General features: G+C 40.5%; 1 protein-coding gene across 26 annotated transcripts in view; it reads right to left on the bottom strand.

Moving 5' to 3' along the window:
* LOC105463656 (ryanodine receptor 3) overlaps window positions 1-25,982 on the bottom strand; it is a 561,838-nt gene that overhangs the window by 326,934 nt on the left and 208,922 nt on the right. For all 26 annotated transcript variants that reach the window (XR_011606198.1, XR_011606199.1, XM_071067152.1 and 23 more), the window contains exons 4-6: window positions 9,604-9,678; window positions 6,913-6,991; window positions 1,076-1,188 (exon numbers count right to left, since the gene is read on the bottom strand). Coding sequence is in view for 24 of the 26 variants with exons in the window: in XM_071067152.1 (XP_070923253.1) it covers window positions 1,076-1,188; window positions 6,913-6,991; window positions 9,604-9,678 (267 nt within the window). In the remaining 2 variants the exon portion in view is untranslated. The remainder of the gene's footprint in view (window positions 1-1,075; window positions 1,189-6,912; window positions 6,992-9,603; window positions 9,679-25,982) is intronic.

A 25,982-nucleotide genomic window follows, 5' to 3' on the forward strand; every position in this document is an offset into this window, starting at 1 on the left:
CATTCTTTGTAGGATAAGATAACTCACAAATGGGAAAAATTACCCAACATTTGGCCTAGGCAAAGTAAAATCTGCCCACAGATTTAACTTCAGTTGGCTCCGTGAGAAGCTTCTCTGACGTTTCTCTCATCTTCAGGCATCCCCACCCCCAGCCAAGTGCCTGATACAAATGGTGCTTTTCTATTACCCATCCCCAGTTGCAAAATCTCACCAGCATCTTCCACTCTCTGCGATACCCCATGTCCTGAAACACTGTACATTTCTGTCTCCAACATAAACTTATTTTCCTGGATTCCAACCTTTCTTGTTCTTCCTTAAACAAGAGCTAAACAATGTAATAAATTCAGAATAATGGGAGTTAATGTGCAAACAGTGCTTGGAGCATTTTAACAGTTTGCTGGACACAGCACCATAATCTAAAAGAATAACAGATTAGTTCCAGGCACCATGATTATGTGGCAGGGGAGGGTATTTAATCATCCCTCAAGTACAGTTAACTATTGAACAACAAGGGTTTGAACTACACGGGTCCACTTATACATGGATTTTCTTCCACCTCTACCGCCTGAGACAGCAAGATCAACTCCTCCTTTTCCTTCTCTTCCTCCTATTCAATGTGAAGATGACAAGGATGAAGATCTTTAGGATGATCCACTTCTACCTGATAGTATATATACTTCCTCTTCCTTATGATTTCCTTAACATTTTCTTACTTTACTGTAAGAATGCAATACATAATATGTATGTCATATAAAATATGCTTTAGCAGGCTATTTACATTATCAGTAAGGTTTCTCACCAAAAGTAGGCTATTTTCTATCAAAACTAGGCTATTTCCCATCAAAAGTAGGCTATTTCCTATCAAAAATTAAGTTTTTAGGAGCCAAAAGCTACACTAATTTTTTATTGTGCAGGGGGTCAGCATCCCTAACCCCTACATTCTTTAAGGGTCAACTCTGTATGGGTAAGAGCATCTTATTCTATCCAACCTGCTGTGGCTCAGTTCTTCATGGACATCTATTCCTAAAGGAAAAATTTCTGAAAACAAAAGACTCTTGTATTATGAGGTACTTACAAGGTATCTTTCAGAGGACACGCTGACGAGGATGAGGTCATCGCCAATTCTAACTTTCTCTCCTTCAGACCTCTGTTTGGAAGCAGGATGTATAGTCCACCAACAGGCTTCTCCTACATGAAGGCTCTGCAAGTTAGTCATTGCTTCACAGAAGCTAGTGTCCCTAATTTTGCCCCTTGTTCTCCTTCCTCCTAGGACCACCCTACACATGCACACAACAAGTACTTACTCCAGACCTCAACTTCTACTGGTCTCTAACCGTTCCAGACAGCCCCCCATCTGCTCTTGACTATGTCTGTCATTTTCATTTTCCCTCGAGACAGAAAAGCACTGTTTGGAAAAGAGTATTGGAGGCCAGAAACTGTAGTGGCCTTCGAGTATTTTTAATGCAAATAGGAAAAATGCTTTTTATAGTCTTTCAAATTTCTGTTTTAAGAATTGACTCCAATCAAGAGCACCAAGAACAAATAAACAAACAAATAAATAAAAAGAATCGATTTCATTGGTCTACTGAACACTTATACACTTTCATCTTTGTCTCCCCCTTTCCTAAGGGAATTTTTAAAAAAGGCTTACATCTGCAAGGACTCAGACAATAAGTGAGCAATTGATAGCAAAGAGGATAAACTGATATTTTGGAAAAAGGAAAGCAGGTGGATGCTTTTAGCCAATAAAAAATTAAAACCCAGGTCTCTGAGTAAGAAAATGGAGAAGAAGAAACCATCAATGAAAAGCCAATTCCTGCTGCAGAATCTCAAGAACGTCCCTGGAATTGGAAGTACCAGCTACCAATGAAGGCAGAAAATGGGTTGAAAACAGGACTGGTGGAAAGCTTTAAAAGGACATTCAAATCCCTGATTCCTTTCCCTGCCCTGCACAGCCAGAAGACCTGTCCTCCTCCACACTATAGAAGATTAGAAGTTTAACCCATGGAAAAGCAAACTACCAAGGGTCTGGTTTTGGAAATACCAGACATTGTCAGACAAAGAAGTAGAGTCTTGCTGAAAACAGAATTCAAACTTTATACCCCGATTAGTATAACCCCAGTTCCTTTCCCTCCCACCCTCCACCCAAATATGAGGATCATTCTTTAGGGAAGCCAAACTAGCTAAGATGAAACATACTGTGGTTTGAGGTCACCCGTGAAATGCTCAGGTCTCTGCCAAATGACCTAAAAGTGAGGCTTAACAGATGACAAGCCCCAGTCAGCTTCTAGCCAGCTTTTACTGCCTTGATCAGAACACGAATGAAGACCAAGGACCACCTGACAACTGAGGAAAGTCTCTAACAGGAACTACAAAAATGAAGCGAAAAGAGAAGAAAGGGACTTGGAGAAAACGAAGATTACAGAAAAGAAAACTTTAAAAATCTTATAATTAATAATCTCAGAGATAAGAAGTTAACACTCATGAAACAGTTATATTAGTATCTATGAAGGATCCCTTCCAAGGAAAAGAAAAATATTCATTCATCCCGGAAAAAAAAAAAAAGAAGAAGGTTGTAAGATAAAGCTGAAAAATTATTCCAGAAGGAAGAAAGACAAAAAACAGATTAGAAGTATCAAAAAACCAACCTAGAGGAATTCCAGAGAGCAAGAACTGAAAAAGACAGAGAGAGGAAATTAACAAAGAAATATTACTAAGTTTTTTCAAAGCTGAAAAATTAGTTTTTCCAGATTGAAAGAACCTACAGAGTCCCTAACACAGCAGAGATTAGAAACCACTCGAAGGTGCATTCCTGTGAGATGTCAGAACAGAAAGAGGCCACGCCAAGACACATCGCTGTGGAATTTCAGACACCAGGGCGAAAGAGATGCTCTTAGCTGCTTTCAGAAAATAAAAACAAGTCACACACAAAGGATAAGAAATCAGAATGTAGACTTCTCAACAGTCAGACCATTGGCTAGTAGAAAGCCTTCAGGAAGCTGAGGAAAAAAATATTTCCAATATAGAATCACAGTAAAGTGTGCATGACTTGTGAAGCTGTAATTAGGAAATTTTCAGACAAAAATTTAATCCACATGCATCTTTTCTGTAAAAGTGACTAGATAATGTGCTCCACCAAAGTGAGGTGGTAAACCAAGAAGGCAAGCAAGTAAATAAACAAACACACACCAACCAATCCTATAAGATCTAATAAACATGGAATCTAGGGCAAGGCAACAGAAATTCCCTAGATGATGGCTGACGTTTCTAAGAAGACGAAACAGAGAACAGATCATGTGATGGAATCTAGCCAGAGATTTTCAGTTCTATATGAAAGTTTGAAAACGAATAAATGACGGGGTCGCAAAAAATTCAGCAAACAAATGAGGCAGTTATTAACTACTGGAAAACCCCAAAGTAATACAATAAATTACCTGGTCAGAATATATTATGTGGCTCATTTGCAAATAAAAGTTACAGTTATAGCAGTGGAAGTAGTTAATATTGATTTGACAATTAAATAAAATAGATGAAAATCTATTGGAAGGATGGGAAGACAAGACACGGAAGAGTGGAAGAAAAGATAGGGAAGAGTGAAATAAAAGCAAAATTAGTATCAGGACGGCAACAGTTAATGCATAATCTAGAAATAATTTTAAAAAGCATTGTATTAATATGTATATTACAAATAAGTGGTAAACAATACTAAAAGAGCTGAAAGTAGATGCCCCAGAGAGGCAGGCATCCAAAGGAGGGAGGGCAGGAGACTACTGTTTACAATAAGCTCAGGAGCACTATTTCTCTCTTTAATCTATGTGTGAGTATTACTTCAATTAAACTAAACATGACACGACAAAGAGGTTGAGCTCTACATTTGAAGGGGAAAACATTGTATGCATCCTTAATGTTCTCTGAGGACCACCAAAGTGTGTCCAGGATGAAGGGGGTCCTGAAGAGGAACACACAGAAAGAGTATTTTGTTTCCCTGCCCTCTCCCACGCTCTGGAACCAGGGATGGAGCTGGCCCTGAAGCAACGGGATGGGCCAGTCCACGGCCCTAAAATACAAAACAACACTTTTAGTGTGGGTATGTGTTAAACATGTATTTCCTCCTAAGTCTAAATTCTAAAGCTATGCCTAAATCCTAAAAACAAAGCAATTAAACAACTTTAAAAGGAGACCAGAATATATTTAAGTAATTTTACCCAAAATCAAGGATAAAATGATCATCAATTCTGTGTTAAGTGTGAGAATGCACAATTCAATGTGTTGGGGGAAAATGCCAGAATTGTTCAAGAAACTGCCCCCAAACTTTCTCCTTACATTCTCCTATGGTTTCAATTCCACTACTGGGCAGTTTCCTTGTTTACAACTCTGAAGGGGTTTCTGAGCCAGAAGTACAGTCAAAGAACTAGCCAGACAGGAACAGGGTACCGTTCTGTGGGATTCCGTGTGAACCTCCTCCTGCAGTGAGGAGAATCTCCAGGTAATGGTGAACCTCATCTGAGTTGGAGGTGCATCCTCCTTGACCCTCACAAACCCCAGCTAGCTTTCTTCAAGGAGAATAGCACATGAATTTGGGTGAGAGAGGCAAAACAAATGTAAGTTATTTTAGGCTCTAGGTTTTCATGAAGACCTAGTCAAGCCTATTCTCCCTGTCTTCTGCCACAGGCAGCTTCTCATCAGCCAACTTGAAGCCTTTTCTCCGTTTTCTGCCACAGGTAGCTTCTCATCAGCTAGCCTGAACTTGGGTTAGTTCTATGTGTTTGCCCCATCTGTCAACAGAATTCTTACCTAGTCTGATTTTAGAAATTTTTAAAAACTGCTGAAAAGAGTAATATTGTCTGCTGTGGTTTCCCTTTATTTTTATTAAAGGCTCTAACAGTTAAAATAATTGTCTGAACACTTGACTAGAAAGTGGTGTTTCTCAATTTCTTTCCAATCTCAAATAGTATAAAGTTATTTTACTGATTAAATACAGTGACCATATTTGACTTTTCTGATTATATTCTTCAGGATTGACAGTTGGTCTATATTTAGAAAGAAGTGTATATTCAGAGTGTGGCACTTCACTCACTTTGTAATTTTCAGCAAGGTTGACAACACCTTAGAGGAAATTATATTTTAAGACTAACACTTTGGCTGAAAACAAAGAAACTTTAAATCAAATTCAAATCTAATCTTATTTTAGGAAAAAAAAAAACCATAATGGGCAAAGGCAGGGTCACTTTTTTGCTTAGTACAAAAACAGGAAGAGGAGGAAAAGAGAAAGAGGTTCCCTCAGGCACTCTTAGGACACCATTGTGCAAGACGCGGAAATAGCAGGTACACAAGGTTTGGATGCTGGATTTTTTTTCTAGTTCTATAAAAGTAGACAACCTGGATCCTTCCATTATGAACTGACCTAGCTTTAGAATAATAACATAGATTTTTGCCTTTCTTTGGCTACTCAACATTGGAGCCCTCTTCCTATTTAAGGGAGAACGTCATATTATAGACTGTATTCAAATTAGACTTGTCCTGTAGTGTGTTCTAACCTGTTTTCTCTTCCTTGGTCTCTGTTCCTAACCAATTTTCAAGCCTGAGGCTCCAGATGCAGCGCGGGCTCTACCCGACATCCTTCTAGTAAGTTCGTATTCTTACTGAGTTAACCTGAATCAAGTTCTCTCGTTTGCAACAAAGAATCCTGTTTGGTACCTAGTCCAACCTCTAAATGGAGCAGAAATTCCATAAGTAATGCCCTTGACAGATGGTCAGATTGTTAATGAATATTTTTAGCCACAGGGTGCACCCTATATCCCAAGGCCAGCTGTTCTTCCGCTCATTAATTGCAGATGTTCCAAAGTAGTTTTCACAATTGACGTGAAATGTGCCTCCTTTCAACTCCTACCCACTGCTCTGTTGGCCTTTGGAAGAACCCCAGCAAGTCAGCATCTTGTTTGATATTATAACGTTGAATATCTGTAGATTGTTATCTTAGTCCTCTGTTCTTTATTTCTGGTTTCCAGTGAGAACCTGTGTCATCCTGGTCAGCATCTTCAGTACTCACCTCTTGACTGTCAGTATTTTTGACTATATTAAAAAAAAAAAAATCCAGTGGTTCCCAAAGTATATGATGTGTATCATTGGTGGGAGGCAATTAAATGACATTGGCAAATATAGTGAGAAATTTGTTTTCATTTTTACTACCCTTTTAAGCCTTCTGATGCTTTCAAATGAAGTTTTACATTTAGAACTAGTGTATCATTAACACGTTATTATATTTGTCAACATCTCTTCAATTACTTAATAACATGGTTTTCTTTTCATTATTTTACTTTTATGGCAAGCAAAAACAGTTTATACTTATGGCAATAAGTTTTGTCTGTAAAATTTTAAGTACAAAAGTAATTAAATTTAAATAAAATCATAAAGTAAATGATATTAAAAAGGATACAGTGGAATGGCAAAATCATAATTATAGATGTCAACAACTAACATTTGGAAAACACTACTTTAGACATAGCCTGTTCACTGCAGAACAAAATAGGACTACTCCTTTGATCTGGACACTATATTTCATTATTTAAGCCTTTATTATGCTACCTTTATTTTTTGGCAGTCATTTAGTATCACTGGTTCTTATCAAGAATGACTTGTTCACTTACTTTCAGCATCTAACAATGTTAAAGAATTGTTTTTCTTTGAGATTCTGGCTGACTGTGGTAAAAATATTACGTTCTCCTTCATTCCTAGTTTCTGTGTTTCCATTACACATCCTTTCTCTAGTCCATTATTCTGCAATTTTGTTAGACCTATTTCTTAACCAGGTCGGTTTGGAATCCCAAATGAGGAACACATGCAGGGTCCCTCTCAAAAGCCCTTAGCCCAAGACCCCCACTGAACTCAACAAACCTGGGAATGTTAACTCACCTGTGGCATGTTCCCGTAGACCTACATCAAAGGCAAGTTTGTCTGTCTGGGATCTTGATGTAGTCAAGCATGTTAGATACTGTGAAAGAAGAGCGAATACTAGTGAAGTCACACTCTTCCATTGGGTCTTGGTATCTTACCACTAGTTAGCTTCCAGTTAAGTTCAGCAATGAGCTACTGTGAAGAGAGCTCTATTTATCTTGCTCATTGGAAAGTTAATTGGTACATGCCTTAATACAATACTTTCATTTTTAATTCTTCTTCTTATTACTTTTAGAGTCACGGTCTCATTCTGTTGCCCAGGCTGGAGTGCAGTGGCACAATCCTAGCTCACCGCAGCCTCGAACTCCTGGGCTCAAGCAATCTTCCAACTTCAGCTTCCCAAGTAGCCAGGACTACAGGTGTGTGCCACCACGCCCAGCTAATTAAAATAAATTTTGTGGAGATGTGGTCTAGCTATGTTTCCCAGGCTGGTCTTGAACTCCTGGCTTCAAGTGATCCTCCTGCCTTGGCCTCCGAAAGTGTTGAGATTACACGTGTGAACCACCTTATGCCCAGCTGAAAATACTTTTACGATACACATAAAACCTCAAAGATGCTCTTATCTGATGACTCAGTGGTTTAATGTATAGAACTGTATGTTACAGAAATGAGTTAGAAATATTAAAGATGTTGAGAAACTTTTAAATTAGGAACAATACAAATGGTACATAAATGATCAACAATAATAAGCCAGATAACCTTTGATACTTCTATTTTATATAATATTACGTTATTAAGAGTATTTATCAAGAGTGTTTAATAGCCTGGAACATTGTTTACAGTACATTGAGCTAAAAAGTAATATATAAAATAGTACATTTATGAGTTAACATGTACTCAAAAAATTTAAATGTGTAGCAACCAGACTCAAAGGAATTACACAAAAATGAAACAGAAGTTGATTTTGGATACTGTCGGGGGCCATGAATGACTCTCCCACTTCTATTTTTGGTTTTTCAAATTTTCTAGGAGCTTTAAAGCTTCTCAAAATAATGGGTTTTTTTTCTTATTATAAAGATACATGGGCAGGTAAAACTTAAAAATGATCGTTAAACTAACTTAATAAAGAATCCCATGGCCTCTTTCACTGATGGGCACAGCAGCTCATCTTAGAATTAGACTGAGAGGCAGGTAAGCTCTTGCGATGTGCTTTCTGAACCACAGTTCTAGTTCTCTGCAAGAGGAAGATGGAAAATCATTGCAATGTACAAAGTCGTATCCTACAGGCTTTATTCCCAGAGCTGTGCTTAAAAGGAGCTCGCCAGTAGAGAGTATATGTTCACTGTGAGTACAACTTTTTTTAGGAGAGGTAAACTTAATGATAAATAATGCAAGTCTTTGTGTCACTATCAGGATATTAGCCTGTTTGTGAAGCCATAGAAGTATGCTTTTGAAGTTCTGTTTATTACATTTAAATAAAGAAAAATGTTGGAGTTTTATTTACCCTATAGATAAATATCAGATTCTGAAAGATAGTATCACCTGTCAATTCCAGATATTATCAGGGTTCAAAAGTTTCCCTACTCTCAATAACGTCTCCATCTCCTACTTGGATACACTTCCGTTTGGCCATTTTTGTTTTTCGTCTTTTGCCATGAAGGACTACAGCAGACGAATGTTCAGGCTGAAAAGGTCAGCTTCTTACCAGTGCTCAGTAAAAAAAAAAAAAAAATGCTGCAGCAAATGAATTATTTAAGAGGCAGCTGTTGCTCCTGTTGTCAGTTTGATAGTTCAAGCCTTGAGATGAACTTTGCATCATGCTGCTGGTGTAAATGTGTGGAAATAATCTTGAATTAATGTATCAGTTTTCCACTAGGGCTAAAGGAAAATAACAAGGCTTCCTTATACTGAAAGAAACTGAGGATGATACACTATTGGTGTGGCATATATTATACTTGATTGAGTAATAATATTCTCCTTAATACTTCCTGCAAAAACTACAATATCTGTATTTTAAAATATTGTAAAATTATAATTTTGTAAATTATAAATAACTTATATTCATTTAAAATGTAGCAATTTTTTCAAGTTACATTGAGGCATCATCCTTCTGTCAATTCTGGCTCTAGATCTCTGATTAGTCATAGCCATGCAAGCTTTCTGTGACTACCTTGCCTCTTGTCTTCCTCCTGTCTCTGAATTAGCATAACACCTGCAAGTTCTCCCAGGACTGAAAACAGTGAGTATCATTCTATTTCTCTTAGATAGGTAAAGGAGGAGAACTGTCACAAAATTTCCATTTTATTGGTTTTTCTTCTATACTGGTTATCCTTGTACACTAAAGAGATCTGTTACTCCATAAGCCATTTGATCATTTGTCAATTCGACAAATATTTATTGAGCATCTAGTATATCAAAACACTGTATTTGGTGGGGTTATAGGTTTAGCAAAATAAAAAAGATGCATGGCCCTCTTCCTCATGGAGTTGGAGGTGGGGTATCAGACACGGATGAAACAAAAAACATAATTGCAATTATTGCAAATTGACGTAGGTCCTATGAAGGAAATGTCAAGAGGATAATGTGCTAAAATTAGTTATGTTCCAATTGTTCCTGCTGTTAGGTTGTTATTGCTGGCTTCTTGTACGTCTCCCCTCTTCAGTTTTCCCTCCTCTTTGAATGATGAGAGTGGACACCCGAGCTGCTTACCATTCCGCTGAAAGAGTGCCTCAGGAGAATTGCATGGCCATATAACAGGGTCCTGTGGCCACCTCCTTGTGCTGCCTGTGGGAATGAGGAAGAATCAGGTCAGCACAGGGCAGTTGTGGCTTCTCTGGAAGCCAAGCAGCACAACAATTCTGGGAGACAGACTGCCAGGAAAAGACCCACTGCAAAGCTCCTAAGGAATTCATTCCAGAAGCAAGTGGCCGGTCTACGGGCAGAAAGAGACGTGTGACCACAGCCATGCAACATCCTTGGGAGAGGGTGTGTGGGGACAAATCTATTCCCGGAAATGGCCTCTGCCCAGGATCAGCAGAAACCCAGAGCTGTTCTACCAGAGAAGCATGTGAAGGACACAGGTACTGCTTACCTTCCTTTGCAACTTCTCAGAAGCGTTCAGAGTGAGAGAGAGAAACAAATGTGATGTAGCCATAGCCTAACAACACAAAGGCAGCGTGGCAGGCAGGCACATGGTCACATTCTGTGCCATGCAGTCTTTTCCCTTTGAGGCACTTAGGCCTTCTGCCCACTCCCTTAAATGGGTCCTTCTTACACAGATCTCACCAACGCGAGATGGCTCTGAAATCCAGGACTTTAAAAGGGTAACCAGTTATGCAGAAATAGATGCTTCAGTTGAGAGACCATCTAGGTATCTTCTCTGCCTCACCAGGCAGCTCCACTTTGGCTATTTGCTCAGTGGCTGCCCAAACAGTGGGAGAGGGAGGCATGAGAGGGAGAGATGGCCCGACATAAAGCCAATGGTGTCTGTTTCTTATTCTTTCCCTGAATCTGATTCACACGTCACCATGCTGAACTGAACAGTACATGATAGGAGACAAAACTGTAATTTATTATAGTTAGAGGTGAGTAGGTCGCATGGAAAATGGAAATCTACAGAAAATTCTAGGATTTTTTGGCATCAACATTTCCAACTTCTCACCTAAGTATCATCATGCTAACCAACAATAAAGTTTTTGATCACACGCCCCTTCTAGAAGAAAATATTTGAGCATAGGCCCTCCCCTCCCCAAACAGGCACAGAAAGAGAATCCAAAGCTTGAGATAAAAATTAATTATGAAGATAATTCTAGCATTTTTCTTCAAGGACATCTCTTATGCAGTCCATTTTATTCAGAGCTACAGACTGGCAGCCCAAGGACTGGTTTGAGGCTCTGCCCCTCTCCCAGGTCCACCTGCAACCACACCAGTGAGCAACATGGAGGAAGGCGAATCAGGTAGTGTGGAGGACAAGGCCCGGAGTAATTTTATTTCAACTCTATTTGGATTAACAGAATCACTCTGTCAAAGAGATGGTTTTTCATGTCACATAATGAACCTAAAGAAGAGAAAAAAGATAAACGTGGTATCATGTTCCAAAAAAGCCAGTAACTAAATATAAATGCGGCTGCGCTTTTTCCCACAGCTACAGAGATTACTTAAGTGTTCTCCAGGTTTTAATACTCCGTGGAATTATAATGCTCTTCATAACATTTTAAAATTTCTTGAAATCATTTGCACTAATTTTAGTTTCTCTATTTACAAATGTGTCAACAGCTTATGTTAAAATTAGACATACCAAATAATTTTCACATCTTGTCAATCTAACAAAAATTGATCTTATCCACTTGTATTATTACAAGTTAATTGACGGCTCCTGGTGGCTTACACTATGGGTGTGTCCTCCCCAAACAGTCCTACAGCTCCAACAGATCCACCGACCAGCTTATACTTCCTACCTTCCTCCAACTCGTCTTTGTCCCTACCAACTCTGTAATCATAAGAAGAATTAAGAGTCACTGATCCCCAAAAGCTGGGCGGGGCGAGGGGGTCATGTTTTGAGAACCATTGCTTTCAGGGAACAAGCAAGCCTCAAGTGCTAGAACGGCAGAAGTGGTTTTCCTACAGAGCTTTTGATAATGATCATCATGGTGATTACTACCATTGGGCACACACTACTGAGGCTTACAGAGATTGAGTAACTTGCTCAAAGTCATACAGGTTCCAAGTTCACAGTCAGGATTTAACAAAGGTGAGGGCACTTAACTATGTGCTATACCGTCTCCTTTTCTGAAGTTTGATGATGGGGGATAAGATTTGTGTATAAAAATCATGCTACAAATGGAAATAACTATTAAAATAGGTGAAGGCAAAGAATATTGAAATAGACTAGGAGGATAAAGAGGTATCATGTAACGACCTTATTGTAAAAGTAGACCACAAGATTCTAGTAGGACTGTTGACACACCTCCATAGTAAGAGAAAGGAGCACATGTGGGCAAAGGCCCAGACGCGGAAAGAATAAAGCACATATGGGCACTCGCAGACCACTTGCTGGTTTGTGGTGGGATGGATGAACAGGAGTGACAGGACGTGACACAGGATGTAGGTGAGGGGTGGCCAGATTACGGAGGGCTCAGACTGACTGGCTCAATGGATGAACTTTGTTCCACAGCTAACAGGATACTGGAGTAGATTTTTGAAAGGACAGTGTCACAATCAAAGTTGTACCATAGAAAGGAAACCCTGACTGCAAAATGGTGGAAGAAATAGAAGGATCAAGCCACAGAGGTAGAAAAAAAAATCATTGTCTCATTCCGTTTCCATGACAGTATTACGAGAGGTGAGTAGACCAGAAATCTTGGTGTCATCCTTACCTCCTTTCTTCTTCTCATATCCCCCAGTTAGTTCAAAGCATCTTTTGGTGCCACCTCCAAAATATACTCTAGCCCACTACTCAGCACCTTGTGCCTGCCAGTCTAGTCCATTCTATTGCCACCAGGTCTCATCAGGGTTGTGCTAATGACTGACCTTCCAACTGTGCTCCCTGCTCTGCCCTTCCTCCTTTCAGTCTGAGCTAACATGGCAGCCAGAGGCATCCTTTAAAAACTGTTAACTACGTCACGTTACTTTCTTGCTCAAAAACCCCCAGGGGCTTCCTACCATACTTAAAATACAAGTACAAAGTCCTCACCATGGTCTCTAAGGCCGTGCATCAGGCAATTTTTTTTCGTAAAAGGGCAGATAGCAAATATTTTAGGCTTTGTGGGCCAAATATGATACTGTCCTTTTTTTTTTTTTTTTTTTTTTTTTTGAGACAGAGTTGTGTCATTCTGTTGCCCAGGCTGGTGTGCAGTGGTGCAATCTCGGCTCACTGCAACCTCTGCCTCCCAGGTTCAAGCAATTCTCCTGCCTCAGCCTCCCTCCTGAGTAGCTGAGATTACAGGTGTGCACCACCACACCCAGCTAATTTTTGTATTTTTGGTAGAGATGGGGTTTTCCTATGTTGGCCAGGCTGTCTCGAACTCCTGACCTCAGGTGATCCACCCACCTCGGCCTCCCAAAGTGCTGGGATTACAGGAGTGAGCCACCATGCCTGGCCTTATTTTTTAAAGAATTTGCCCTTTAAAAAACTTTTAAAAAACATTTTTCTAAAAATTTAAAAACCTCCTTTACCTAAAGGGTTGTACCTAAACAGGCCATAGTCTGGATTTGGCCTGTTGGCCTAGTTCGCAAATCACCGCCCTGTACAACCTGGTTTCCTCATACCTCTCTAACTTCACCTACCAGCAGCATGCTCTCCATCACATCCTCTGCTCCAATCATACTGGTTTTCCTCTGTTTTTCAGAAAGCATGCTCCCACCACAAAGCCTCTGCACATGTGTTTCCCTCTGCCTGAAATGCTCTTCCAATATTCTCATGGTTAATTTCCACCCTTCATTCAGTTCTGTGCTCAATCATCTCATGAGAGAAGTCTTCTCTGGTCAACCCTTCTGAAAGAACAATCACCCTTACTCTGTCACATTTTCTGCTTTATTTTCTCATGTGGTATTTATTATTTTTAATATGAATTTATTCTCTCTCCCCCTAGAATATAAGCTCCATGAGTATGTTGTATCCTCTGCCGTGCCCACGTCAGTGCCTGGCACATAGGAGGCATGCATTAAATACTTCCTGAATGAGTAAGTAGTTAGGGGAGGTGGTGCTTTTGGTTTCATTTTACAGATGGGAAAAAAAAGAGGCATAGAGAATTTAAGAAATAGTCCCGTGATGAGCTTGTAAGGAACATGTTTGGATTTGAACTTGGGTCTAACTACAAATTCTACTAACTCTTTTCATTGTTTGATACTAATTCTGGAATAACAGTCCAGGAAAGGTGTGATATGCTACATAGGAGATTGTGTGGGTCTGTTCACGAAGGATGTCCAGGCCTCAAGACTGGGAGGCTTTATCAGGATGGCAGTCCTGTCCCTGCCACAAGTGACCTTGGTTATTGTCATTGGCAGAAGGACATCTCACAGGATGGGGGTGGATTAGGGAAATGCTGGTAAAAGGCCCTGATGCCATGTCCAGACGAAAAATGTTCCACTAGCTCATTAACTCAATCCTCTTGCCCATAACTGCAGAATTAATTTCTGTTACTGACATTTCTTCTAGTAGTTCCCAGAGAATACTGCTTCCCAGTCAGATAAACCAGATACAGTAACTAAGGAGGGGAGGGGACTATGCTTCTATCCAGCCACACACAAATGTTTCAATACTGTTAGAGATCCAAACCAACTTCCTTTAACATCTTGAACCCTAATTTCCACTTTGGGAGTCCTAGGCAATAAGAAATATTCCAAGGCCCCACGAAGGCTCCTCGCTGAGCTTGTTTGGAAGGTCATATTCCTAGGAGGTCTTATACGGGATGAAGTCATTTTCCAAACATGGATGTGTGCACTTTAATTTTCTCTTCCTTTCACACCTCACTTCAGTTCCCCTCTTTTAGGCTAGAGAAGAAGGAAGTCTTTCTGGAAGGTCACAGAACAATATTTCCCGAACAGGATGAAGCTCTTTTACATTGCCTGGGAGGTTTGCATTTCCTTTGATACAAGTGACAACTAAACAGTAATGATGTCCTATAAAGTAGAAAACAATACTACTTAACAGTAGAAATAAACAAAAGCAAGTCACCTAGTATATTCGGTTAGAAAGCATAACGAAAGATTTTACTCATGGTTTCCACAAAATATTACATTTTTAGAAATCTGCTTAGGTGAATGCAACCTTTAAAATCACAAAACCTTATTGTATAAAATAAGATTTGATTTGATGAACTGGAGAGGTGTACTTTGTTACAGGATGAGAAAATTAATATTTGTAACTGCTTATTCCCCTAAATTTAACTTACGGATTTAATATGGTTTTAATTACAATTCCAATAGGATATCTTGCAAACTTCACAAACTGCTACAAAACTAATCTGGTAATATAAACAGTAAGGATTTTTTATTCTGAAAAGAACCAAGGTTTAGGAAATGTTATGAAGCCAAGTTCATTAATTCACTCTGATACTCTGATTCAAAGAGAGAAACATGGCACAATACAGACAGCCCGTAAACAGGTCTGACTATATGAAAGTGTAGCATATGACAAGGCAGATTTCAGTAGAACAGGAGAAAGGCAGGGTTATCAAGCACAAGCCTCTGTGAGATGTGGATGGCAAATCAGAAAAGCTTTCAGTAAGATCCACAGGAAACAAAAAGATAAGTTATGGATGGATAACATAATTAAATATTTCATTTTAAAATTAAATTCTAAAACTAGCATGCAACAGAAGACTCCACATTCTTTACAGACCTAATACTTATCCATGCTTTGATGTATCAGATATACTCACAAAAGAAATAAAAGACAGATATGATTGTACCAAAATTACTGGAATTACTGAAATTCAGAACAATGGAAACACCAACATTTAATAGACTACAGAAAGACTTTGTAACAAAAGGGCTACTATCTCAGTGAAATGTAGGGAAAAAAACTAAGCCTCATAGAAGTCTGCAAGGAATATGAATAAATGACACATATTAGAAGAAAATTCAAACATATGGAAGAGATTCTATCTTTTCTAGTAATGAAAGGAATGATACTTAAAGCAACTTTGATATATCATTTTACATCTGCAAAATTTGCGTCAGTGGGAAAAAAACTTAATGCTGTCAGAGTTGCAATTTAGTTGATGCGATTCCAGGAAAGGTGGTACGGAGTACAACCCTTCTACAAAGCAATATGGAAATACATGAAAAGGGCCATAAAGAAGTCCATAACCTCTTCTCTAGTAGTTCTACTTCTGGGAGCAATTCAAGACAAGCAAAGAAAAGTGTGCACCCAGCTGTGATAAGAGCACTATAATAGGTGCAACGAAACAAAAAACCTGGAAAGAACCTAAATATACCAAAAAGTATTATCTAGTAAATTCTGAGGCTTCTTCAGGATGTTCTATGCTTTATTAAAGGCAATTATAGAGGTTATGTAGAAACACAGAAGAACGTTTATGATATGCCACCATGAGAAAAGCAGAAAATAAAATGCCTTCAAATATTACACATAGGCAAGAATAAGGAAACCTATGAAAATGAAATAGCCATTTGGCTGGTTGCAGAACCACCGAATTTTTCCTCTTCTAAATTTTCTTTAACACTATTACTATATCATCATTTTGGGGAAAAGTAGAGAGCGTGTGTGTGGCAGTGCAACATGGTACATGTGCTTAATGAAACACGGCATTTTTTTTTTTTTTTTTTTTTTTTTTTTGAGACGGAGTCTGGCTCTGTCGCCAAACACGGCATTTTTAAAGTATTTTGTCTATTCTCTATACCTTCAGTTGCTTGTGGGTGCGACTGCTTTGCCAGGATCTTCAGGAAACGACTTTACCTACCTGAAAGGCAGATGGGGACACATATCTAGCATCACTGCTTTTAAGACACTAACTCCACAGTCTTTCTTTACCCTTGGTGTTACATGGAAACGCTAGAGAGGCGGTCTTTACTGAAGATACCTGAGCCTCTCCCCACAGCTCCCTCAGGCTCAGCTCCAGACTCCATGGTAAACATCTCCTGCTGCACGGATGCATTGCAGTTTAGGTCCCAAAGCCATTGGCTCCTCTAACTGCCCCTTGTGGACTCTTCACTGTAGACCCCATTCTTATTTCTGGGGACTTGGTGCATTCCCTGTTTCTCAAGGCTGCCTCACGCAGCTGTGAGATTCTAGGTCTACCCTGTCCTACCACTACAGGCTAGTGGATCACTCCCTTCTCGTCAAACCCAAAAGATCCTACTCAAGCAAACTGCTCTTCCAGGAGGGGTGGACAGATAGTGTGTCCGGAATTGGTTCCTTCTGGTGGGTTCTTGGTCTTGCTGACTGCAAGAATGAAGCTGCGGACTTCGCGGTGAGTATTAAAGCTCTTAAGGGTGGGTGTCCGGAGTTTACTCCTTCCGGTGGGTTCGTGGTCTTGCTCACTTCAGGAATGAAGCCCCAGACCCTCCCTGTGAGCATTGCAGCTCATAAGGGTAGTGCAGATTCCAAGTCAGCAGCAGCAAGAGGTATTGTGAAAAGCCAAAGAACAAAGCTTCCACTGCATGGAACGCTACCCCAGTGGGTGGCTGCTGCTGGCTCCCTGCTGGCTCAGGCGGTCAGCTTTTACTCCCTTATTTGTCCCTGCCCACATCCTGCTGATTGGTCCATTTTTACTGCATGCTGATTGGTGCATTTACAGAGTGCTGATTGGTGCGTTTACAATCCTTTAGCTAGATACAGAGCACTGATTGGTGCGTTTACAATCCTTTAGCTAGACACAAAAGTTCTCCAAGTCCCCACTGGACCCAGAAGCCCACCTGGTTTCACCTCTCAATAGGGCTAGACAACAGCTCTCCAGCTCAAATGACACCAAAGGAACTGATGGGGCATTTTCCAAACAGGCCTTGAACTGTAAACATCTGGTAACAGGGACTTTTTTTTCTTCTTTGATGATATTAATAGTTAATGAAGGATTTTGTGGTAGTAGACTAGGAATTAGACAGTATAGCCCAGGGGTGGGAGGGGCACGTGCACAGATGAGTATGGCTTGTGATGAGGAGTCACAGCCAGAGAATGAGACAACACGAGCTCGCTAAGTACACGTAGGCATCTTAACTCCCTGAAACTGGTGTGAAACCCGGAAGAGCCCAGTGTGGGACAGTTGTTTCTTCGCCACCTTTTTTGGATGAGATACTTCAATCCTCAACTGGCTAACTGCCAAACCCTCCTTCTCCTGACCCGAACAAAGATTCTACCTACCTCCTGTGGCTCTCAACCTTGGAGTATAAAACACTAGACAGTGTAAGGTGTCATTCTTTTGACACCTTGATTTTCAACTCATAATGGTGTGATTCATATGAATCTAAAGCCGACAGTCAGAGGTGCCTGAGCCACTGACTTCAGGACACTCTGTGAAGAGGTTTTTCCCCTACTAAGAAATCTTCCAAGTGGGCCTGGACCAACTCAGCCAGAGCAGAACAGGTCCTTCACATAAACATGCTCGAAAGGCGGCAACATCCCTGGCATCTTTCATGAGCATCTTGAGAGAACAGTGAAAACTGAAACTGTGAAACAGAATTGGTTTTTATTTTTTTTGAGATGGAGTCTTGCTCTGTTGCCCAGGCTGGAGTGCAGTGGCACAATCCCGGCTCACTGCAGCCTCTGTCCCCTGGGTTCCAGCGATTCTCCTGCTTCAGCCTCCTGGGTAGCTAGGAATACAGGCTCACGCCACCACACCCGGTTAATTTTTTTTTTTTTTTTTTTAGTAGAGATGGGGTTTTGCCATATTGGCCAGGCTGGTCTCGAACTCATGACCTCACATGATCTGCCCACCCCGGCCTCCCAAAGTACTGGGATTACAGTCATGAGCTACTGCACCTGGCCGTGAAATAGAATCTTAATGAAGTTCAGAAAACAGGTGGAAGGCACAGAATCTGATAGCACTACTGCCCCCAAATTCAGTGATCATGGCAGTCTTACTTGGTCAGCTAGCAGTTGCCTTACTAAAAAGACAGGAGCAAATGTCAAAGGCTGCAATGCACAATAGGACAGCCCTCACCCCAGAAAAGAAAGTCGGCTGCATCTGGTGGCAGAAGGACCTATGGCAGTCACTCTGTCTGCTGCTGTGCTCTTGTAGAGTGACCTTGACTCCAGGGAGCCCCACCTTCGACACCCACAGTACTGCCTTCTTCCTATCTCCTCATATCACAGGACAAAAGAGAAGAATACTTGAAAAGCAGTGCACAGACAGGCACTCCTTTGATTTATTAAATACATAAACTTTGTCACTAAGCAAGGAAAACAGAGGCAATATCAAACAATCCATCCCCCCTGCCCACCACTGCATGTCAAATTTACCATTCCCATGGTTTATAATTTACTGAATCCGGCTAACCCTCTCTCTTGGAAGTGCCTAGAATTATTCTTCCTGGATGAGAAGGTTGTGCAGTCTCCTTTTTGCTCATGTCATTAGTTTCACAGCCACATGGAAGGATTTCAGAACAAAAGGAGGAAAGGCCAGAGCCCAATTTGAGCTGTAAATGCTCAGTCACAGGCATCATTTGCTGCAAGAACCTGTACCCCAGTAGTCTCTTCCAGGAAAACACCTACTTAGATTCTGCTTCGCACAAGTTTGGCACATGGAATAGGTATAATCTGCGAGATGGCTCAGATGGGTTGGAGACTGCAAAGGAGGTGCTATGGTGACCTAGAGCGGATTCTTTCCTGTGGGCACCTAAAGCTGTAGGAAGATCCCCTGGGTGGTGCAGACTTAAACTCCAAATGTGCAACTGAAGACAACTGGGGAACCTCCTGTCTTCCAAGACTTTAAAACTAAGAGCTTTTGCCCTATGAGAATTGATGTAGATTTCTGCTACCATTTTCCTGCCCTTTTGTGCCAATCCAAAATGGTTGAGGAGCAAATTAAATGACTTTCCCACTAGTCTGGATACTTTTCAAACACTGCTTCTCAAACAGACGGATGAGCATTTTCCATTGAGGGGGAAAAGGTGGTCACTGGGATGCCTCCAAATTGGGCAGGGTCATCCTGGATACATCTGTGCTTTTCTTTGAACACAGATGTCATGGAGCGAACAGAGAGCCAAAATGGCAGCCCTAACACATGTTTCTTATTATGGTGTCTTTTAAAAGAGCAAATCGCCAGATATTTGTCAGGGTATTAATGACATTTAGATTGATGACAAGTATGCTTTGGAAAGAGGTGAGGCCATTATTTTTTTTCTCCGAATTATTCCCCCCACCTTCTCCTGTAGCTAATAGATTAAGAATCTGATGTTGCCATGTTCATTCTTTGCATAAAAGGAATCTGTCAGCCAAATTTGTTTTCCAGTCACTGCTCTGGTTTCTATTTGAACCACCCATACTCCTCCTCCTCATCAGGCTTCAGATGAAACGGTGGACCAGTGACCACAAAGGGTCAATACTAAGAGCTCTGCCCAATTATTTCCATTCACCAAATGTAGTATAATGAATATTTCCAACAAAGAGTCTAACATTCAAAAGGTCCGATTACCCTGACATGAAAATTTGAACACTGTTTCTAATCTACTGTTTCTCTATAAAAATCTCACTGTTCATCCTGAGGATTTATAGATAACAAAATAGGAGTAAGTTTTTTTTTATCATAAAACCCTGCTGACTACTACTGTGTGTAACACCTTTACCTACACAAGCTATAAAGCAGAAAGTCAACTGGATTCTATTTTGTTATCTGATCCTCCTCTCCCTTTCCTGCACTCCTTCAACTTACATGGGGTTTTTTTTTCCCCTTGGATGTCCTGTAACAACCAACCTTTATTTTTTAAATCTCTCTATCTTTGTTGTACTGGTCTCAACTATGATTTTGCTAGATGGAGATTGATTCATCCTGTTTTCTCTATATCCACATAATGAGCATGGGGGCAAGTTTATATTCCCAAGCAAAACCAACAGCGAACTTGCTTTATTCTCAAAGTATACAAAGCGGCCTTGGGTGAAGAGGCTGATTCTCTGGGGTCCTGTGTATGTGGGCCTGGGGGCAGACAGAACAGATACTCCTAATACTCAGTACCTGTCCACGGACCAGGTGCTGTTCTGAAGGCAGTGACATCATTCTTCTGAACCTCTCATGATTTCATTTTAGAAAAGTGGCCCTTAATCCCAGCTATAGACTGGAATAACTAGTGGAGATTTAAAAATAAATACCAAAGAAGAAAAAAATAAACAACATAAAAGCTGGGTCATTTTCATAAGATTCCAATTTGGTGGGCCCACGGTGAAGTCTGAGCTCCCAGGTAATTCAAATGCGCAGTCAGGCTTGACAGTCACCCCTCTGGGACTTAGCCACACAGGACCCTTCATGTATGATGCATGCAGTCAGCAAGCACTTCTCTGTTCTCAGAATCATCCTTTTGGACCAGTGATTGACTTTCCTTTTAATATTTCTCCAGAACCCCAAAGACGCAAAGAACAAACATGATTGATTGCCTTTGCTAACTTTAAGACTAACGTTTGACTCTCTCTGCTTCTCTCTCCACTCTGCTTCTATATATACGATAGATAGAAAGACACAAATCTCTACTACAAAATCTACATGTGGTGAAGACTCTAGATAAGCTTCTCAGAAAAAGGGTTTCAGGCCCACCATGGTCAACCCCAGATCCACCTATCTTCACCACATCAAAAGTCAGCTGGACACTTCCTTAACTGCCTCCCATGCCTTGTAGAACTCCCTCCCCACCGGTGTGGACGCTGAAGGGCCTGGGAAGAGATGCAGTTAATGGCAAAGCACAAAGCAGGCTGGGGAAAGGGACCCGCAGTACTGCTTCCCTTACTACTTGGTCACTTTTTTCTGGAATTAGTCACCTCTGATCTTATGTTCTCACTCTGGTTTCTGTGCTTTGCAGACCCCCAGCCCTTAAGGGTATGCCTCAGCATTCATTGTGCATTCTTAGTACAGCATTCTACACTTCTCTCTGTATCTGCAGGACTAGTGTGTCTCAGAGCTGTTTTGAGTTGTCTAACGCTTGGACAGTGCTTTTCGCATGGCTGCTTTCCAAAGCCCACCTTTCAGAGGCTGGCTTAGGTCCAAGCATTCTTCTCATCCACGAGCTCTTCTGTCAACTGGAAAAATAATAGTTAAATAAAAAAGCTCCTTTGCTGATCTATGCATGGAAGCTGGGACCCGGACAGAGCGAGCACCATCTGATCTATTTTCTCCCATTGTGCGGGGAGCAAATTTATCACACTGACAAGGGGAGGATAACCTGCCGGGGCTGACAGTAAAACCTGACTTCCCGTGAGCTGTGAGACACTGTGGCAGGCTTTGCAGCAAAGAAAGAAGGCATATTAAAAGTAGCACCCGCAGAGCTCCTGTGAGAGGAGGAGGAGCGGCCAGCTCCACAACACCAAGTATGGTTCACAAATTGAAAAAAAAAAAAAGACTCCACAAAATTAATAAAATTAATATCAGTTGTGTTGTTTGCCTCTTCCAATGAAGAAAAAAAATAATAATTCAATCCACTGGCAGCAAGGTTAGTGGTTACCATTAATGTAATGTGACAGCTAGGTACTGAAATGAACATTGCTGCTGATTTCTGCTTTCCACTGAGAGAGACCACTGCTGACTGGGAATGGTCTTCAGAAGCCTGAAGAAGGAAACATGTTATCTAAGATAAGAAGTTTGTGATGGCCAACAGTGAGAGGAAGTGCCAGAGAAACAGACAGATTAACTGGCTGACTTGAGCCAAGGCAGGTTATATAAATCCCTGGAAACCATATCATTGTCCAGTCATCAATATACATCCTCAGCTGTTTACACAGCTTGAAGAACCAAAAGATGATTTAGAAATCCTAGAAAATTGTGCCATGAATCCAGAGGATGGAAAGGACATACAGTAGGTGTTCCCTAAGTGCCATGTTAATAATGGAGAAAGGACAGCATAGTACAATATAGCTATGGGCCACGGGAACTCTGTTACCTCAAGGTGGGGGAAAAAAAGCTCTTATGGAGCTCAGAAATAAGGCCACATACTTACAACCATCTGATATTTGACAAAGCCGACAAAAACAAGCAATGGGGAAAGGACTCCCTAGTCAATACACTGGTGCTGGGATAACTTGCTAGTCATAGCAGAAAATTGGAACTGGATCCCTTCCTTACCCCGTATATGAAAATCAACTCAAGATGCATTAAAGACTCAAACGTAAAACCCAAAACTATGAAAACTCTGAAAGACAACCTGGGCAATACCATTCTGGACACAGGAATGAGCAAAGATTTCACGAAAAAATATGCCAAAAGCAATTGGAACAAAAGTAAAAACTGATAAATGGAATGTAATAAAACTTAAGACCTTCTGCACAGCAAAATAAACTATCAACAGAGTAAACAGACAACCTACAGAATGGGAGAAAAGTTTTGCAAACTATGCTTCTAACAAAGGTCTAATATCCAGCATCTATAAGGAACTTAAGCATATTTACAAGAAAAAAAAAACAACTCCATTAAAAAGCAGGCAAAGGACAGGAACACTTTTCAAAAAAAGACATACATGTGACCAACAAGCATGTGAAAAAAATCTCAACATCTCTGACCACTAGAGAAATACAAATAAAAACCACTATGAGACACCACCTCACACCAGTCAGAATGGCTACTATTATTATTAAAAGTCAAAAAATAGGTGTTGGTGAGGTTGTGGAGAAAAGGGAACGCTTATACACTGTAGGTGGGAGTGTAAATTAGTTCAACCATTGTGGAAAGCAGTGTGGTGATTCCTCAAAGAGCTAAAAAGAGAACTACCATTCGACCCAGCAATCCCATTACTGGGTATATACTCAAAAGAATATGAATTGTTCTACTGTAAAGACACATGCATGCATATGCTTACTGCAGTACTACTTACAATAGCAAAGACATGGAATCAACCTAAATGCCCATCCATGGTAGACTGGATAAAGAAAATGTGGTACATATACACCATGGAATACGACACAGCCATAAAAAAGAATGAGAAGGTGTCCTTTGCAGGAACATAGATGGAGCTGGAAGCCATCATCCTCAGCAAACTAATGTAGGAACAGAAAACCAAATACCACGTTATCACTTATAAGCAGGAGCTAAATGATGAGAACACATGGACACAAAGAGGTGAAACAACAGATACTGGGGCCTACTTGAGGATTGAGGGTAGGAGGAAGAAGAGGATTAGAAAAAATAACTATTGGGTACTAGGCTTAGTACCTAGGTGATGAAATCTGTACAACAAATCCCTATGATACAAGTTTACCTATATAACAAACCTACACATGTACCCCCGAACCTAAAAGTTATTTCAAAAAGTTTTTATATTTAAGTAAGGCAGGAAATAAAAAGGAGGCTAGAAGTATATTGGAGTAACCATGGTGAACTTTCAATTCATGTTCCTCATAAAAATAATAAAGTCTCACTCTATTATTAAATCATGCTGTCATGAATGTGATTTAACCTCTCTGCTGGTATCATACTAATACCTCCTCCAATCTCAGGCCAATTGGCTTAGCCTGTGATGGGTCACAGTGGGGGTAACAAATATATATCCCTAGAGCCAGAGTTTGATCTTTAATATTCGCTATGAAACAGAACCAGGGATATTAAAGAGTTGTACAATGTCATGTCCTGGGGTAGAAAAATTAAGATGAGACTGGGCCACCTTGTTGCTGCAAGAAAGCAGGGGTTTGCTCAAAGATACCAGCCATGATGCTGCAAAGGTTAACATGTACTCCCTTGGACCAAGCAAGGAGGATCTCAGTATCCGAGAGAAAATGACAACTGTATTTTGGAACACATTGGGTATTTTAAAAGAGATGTGAAGTAAAGATGATACTAAAACAGGAATTGGTGACACATTGTGTGAAATGGTCATTGTAATGTACATTTACGTTACATTACAGTGAGTTTCCAATGTAGCGTTACAGCAGTGAATTCTTAGTTCAAATTATAATAGTCCCATATTGAAGTTTATTTTTCAATCACTGGATTATTAAGACATAATTAGAAAGGTTATTTAAAAGGTAGAAGAGGCTGGGCACGGTGGCTCACGCCTGTAATCCCAGCACTCTGGGAGGCCGAGGTGGGTGGATCACGAGGTCAGGAGTTCATGACCAGCCTAGCCAACACGGTGAAATCCCGTCTCTACTAAAAATACAAAAATTAGCCAGATGTGGTGGCACATGCCTGTAATCCCAGCTAGCTGGAAGGCTGAGGCAGGAGAATCGCTTGAAGCCAAGAGTAGGAGGTTGTAGTGGGCCAAGACTGTGCCATTGCATACCAGCAGCCTGGGCAATAGAGTGAGACTCCATCTCAAAAATAGTAATAATAAAATAATAAAAGGTAGAAGAACACTGGGTAATGTGTTTGGCTCTTGCCATCAGTTCTGTTAACATGGTAACCCAGGTTGTTCTTTATTGGTTCCTTTTTTTTTTTTTTTTTTTAAGCCAATCTGAAAAACTGCAGAAGCTCCATCTGGGAGAGAACGCTGTGCAAGGTCTCACGGGTTACAAACTGGATGGTCTGAGCCAGCACGACCCAGCTCCAGGGAGGTTTGGGAACATTAGGGACAGCATATTGTCTGACTTAGCATCCCCCTTTCTCTGAAGCCCACTGAGATTTGTAAGAAGAAACTGGATTTGGCCTGAGACTCTTTTCCTAGATCAAGTGAGTGCATTTAAAATAGATCTTATAGGCCGGGAACGGTGGCACACGCCTGTGATCCCAGAACTTTGGGAGGCCGGGGTAGGTGGATCAGTTGAGGTCAGGAGTTTCAAGACCAGCTTGGCCAACATGGTGAAACCCTGTCTCTACTAAAAATACAAAAATTAGCCGGGCGTGGTGGTGGATACACCTGTAATCCCAGGTACTCAGGAGGCTGAGGCAGGAAAATCACCTGAATACAGGAGGCAGAGGTTGCAGTGAGCAGAGATTGCACCACTGCACACCAGCCTGGGTGACAGAGTAAGATGCCATCTCAGGAGGAGAAAAAAAAAAAAAAAAGCAGGTCTTACAGATACGAGTCTTTTGGTTTAGAGGGATACACACATATGTTAATACCAGGATCATTTGGGAGTGGGCATGCCTCTATTTCATGCTAGAACCTGAGGATAAATTAGAGTAGACTTTACTGAATAAAACATGGAAGAAGTTGGAATACAGAAACCTCTTGATTATTCTGGCATATTTTGTAAGATACAGCAACTAGGACATTACTCTTCAGAAAAAGGGATCGAAGCAACCAATTTTTAAATATAGTTTAATACAAAAAAATCATAGTAATAAAGGCTTTTTTTTTTCCTGTTAGAATTTTATCTTAGTAACAAGGTGTACCATGTGGGAAAAAGAAGTGAAGTCCAAAATAGACACCCTAGAAATTCCTTTTATACAGGGATATATGTTTGGAAAGACAAGTGTAAATGTGAGGAAGTGCGAAGTGATACCTATTATGCACACACACACAAAATACTAAGTTTTGTTAATAGCATTAAAATGAAGTTA

This window comes from Macaca nemestrina, chromosome 7 (assembly GCF_043159975.1).
Source record: "Macaca nemestrina isolate mMacNem1 chromosome 7, mMacNem.hap1, whole genome shotgun sequence".
Classification (NCBI taxonomy): domain Eukaryota; kingdom Metazoa; phylum Chordata; class Mammalia; order Primates; family Cercopithecidae; genus Macaca; species Macaca nemestrina.